Consider the following 2,229-nt stretch of genomic DNA (forward strand, 5'->3'; position numbering starts at 1 on the left):
GTAGGGTTTGGGGGTGTTGTAGCACTGGTTTTGTGTTTCTTGAGCAGCTTTTTGCTTGTTTGATGCAAAAATCCAACTGAAGGGGCACTTGGCTGCCGTACCTGGGTCGGCTGAGCCCTCCTCACGTCAGGTTTTGGTGTTTTCGGGGTGAGACAGAGTGCGATACCCGCGCGGTCGGGGAGCCGGAGGTCGGCGTTTGCGTCTTCTTATGCTGCTGCCGCGCAGGCAGCGATGCTCCGTACCCGTGAGATCTCATTCTTGCGATGTCTCCAGCCACGCTTGGGTGGAAATGGTTTAATTAAATGGGCAGAAGTAGCATTTCAAAAAGCTTTATTAAGAAAGGCACGTTACATGTGGTTTATAATGCGCAGCGCTTTGCATTTAAAGAGGAGGGATTGATTGGTTACAGGAAGTCTCCTCTGGACTTAACGAGCTAACGCTCGTTTCTGGTTCCCATGTCCTTCCAGACCCTGCAGCAGCTGGCAGGTCGTCTCTCCTCCTGCCTCATTCTTCTTCATGGCTCTGAAAAGGAGCGAAACCCCGTCCCAAATGAGCTCGGCACAGCCAGGGCCGGCTGGGCGAAGGCAAGGGGAGGCTGGAGAGACCCGCAGCCTTGGCCGGCTTCGGGTTGGGATGGGAGGGATCCTGCCCAGATCCTGCTACCAAACAGGACGAAAACAACCCACAGAAAACATCCCAGCCCTCAACAAGAACTTGTTTCATCCCGTAATCTTTGCTCAGCAGCTGCTTCTGCTCAGCAGCTTGACTCTCCTCAAAACCCCGTGTCCTGCCAGAGTGTTACTTCAACAGTTTGGTTTGCTAAAGTCGGGTAAATAACGTAGGCTTAACATTTCGGGCGTACACCGGTTTATCCTAAAGCGTTTCAAACAGCTGGGTTTGTCCGGGAGGGGCCAGGAGCTGCCGCCACCCCCCCATGGCCCCGCTCTGCCGGGGCTGCGGAGGAGGAAGAGGAGCAGTGGCTGCTGCCCCAGACATTTGCTCAGACCTGTGGGAGCTCACGTAGGGAGCACAGGACGAATCCGGGGCTGGTCTGAGCGATCACCACGTACTTGCGGCCCGGTATGGTGCCGGCACGGTGTGGGAGCGGTGCTGGAGTTGCTGCCCGTCTTGGCCGGAGTTTCTCCCCGGGGGATGTCACCGTGTGTGCGACGTCACCGGTCTGCTCCCGGTCCGGGCGTTGGGGTTATGTACGATAACAAATGGAAACGACCCTTCCTGTGCCGTGTTGGGAAGGCTTGGCTCCCAAACTGAGTTTTTTCTGAGAAACGGCCGCTTGATGTGCAGCTGCGCTCGGGGGGACACAGAGCAGCTTAAACACGTGTCGGCGCCTGCGGTGTCAGGAGAGATCTGCCCTGGCCTCCCACGTCCAGGGACGTGTGTCCCCTCTGTCCCACCTCCAGGGACCCGTGTCCCCCTCTCTCTTCCAGTGTGTCCGGATCTGGTGGACAAGTACCTGGAGGAGACGTCCATTCGCTACGTGACGCCCCGAGCTCACAGCGAGGCGGAACACGGGCTCGGCCACCCCCATAAATCAGGTGGGTGTGGATGCCCCCTGCCAGACTGCAGGGTTTGGTCTGTGGGGATTCGGTCCTGTGGGAATTCATCAGGACTGTCCCGTTTTTTTTGCCTTGTCTGCTCCCCCGGGGAGCATGGGGACTTGCCTCCAGCTGGCAGTGACCGTTCTGTCACTGCTGAAGTGACACCTGACCCTGCTGCCACAAACCCCACAGCTCGGGGACAATCGAGCGTGGAGTTGGACATCCCTTCCCTTAACCGCGGTGCTGTTCGGTCTTGGGGTGTAATTTGGGGTTCCTCTCTTGGGGCTTGCACAGGCTCCTGGGGCTGCCAGATGCCCCTTGGGACGAGCATCCCGGGACAGAGGGGGACAACCGGGAGGTGACAGCGGTGTGGAAAGGAGGAGGAGGGCTGGAGCTTGGTGTCGGGGATGAAGCCAAAGCGCTCAAACACAGATTTCAAGTGGAAACAGCAAGGGCGAGCGGCCCAGAGGGCTTTGGCAGGGCCTGGTCGGGGGGGACGTGCCTCCTCCGAGATGTCCCCAGGCAGAGAGCCGGGGGGGCTGGGTGTCCCCTAACCCCTGTCCTCTCCCCGCGCAGTGCCTCCCCACCACCCCGTGGTCTGCTGCTCCTCCGCGGGACCCCAGATCTGTACCAAGAGGCCCGGCCGCGGCAGGACCCTCCTCAGCACCCA

At 59.5% G+C, this 2,229-nt stretch overlaps 1 protein-coding gene across 1 annotated transcript in view; it reads left to right on the forward strand.

Annotated features, from left to right (window-relative positions):
* Window positions 1–2,229, forward strand: part of DEDD (death effector domain containing) — a gene marked incomplete at its 3' end in the record, with an annotated part of 4,903 nt that overhangs the window by 2,215 nt on the left and 459 nt on the right. The window contains exons 3-4 of the mRNA XM_009700096.1: window positions 1,449–1,556; window positions 2,136–2,222. Of these exons, the coding sequence (XP_009698398.1) occupies window positions 1,449–1,556; window positions 2,136–2,222 (195 nt within the window). The remainder of the gene's footprint in view (window positions 1–1,448; window positions 1,557–2,135; window positions 2,223–2,229) is intronic.

The sequence above is a fragment of the Cariama cristata genome, unplaced genomic scaffold (assembly GCF_000690535.1).
Source record: "Cariama cristata isolate BGI_N322 unplaced genomic scaffold, ASM69053v1 scaffold25635, whole genome shotgun sequence".
In the NCBI taxonomy this organism is placed as follows: domain Eukaryota; kingdom Metazoa; phylum Chordata; class Aves; order Cariamiformes; family Cariamidae; genus Cariama; species Cariama cristata.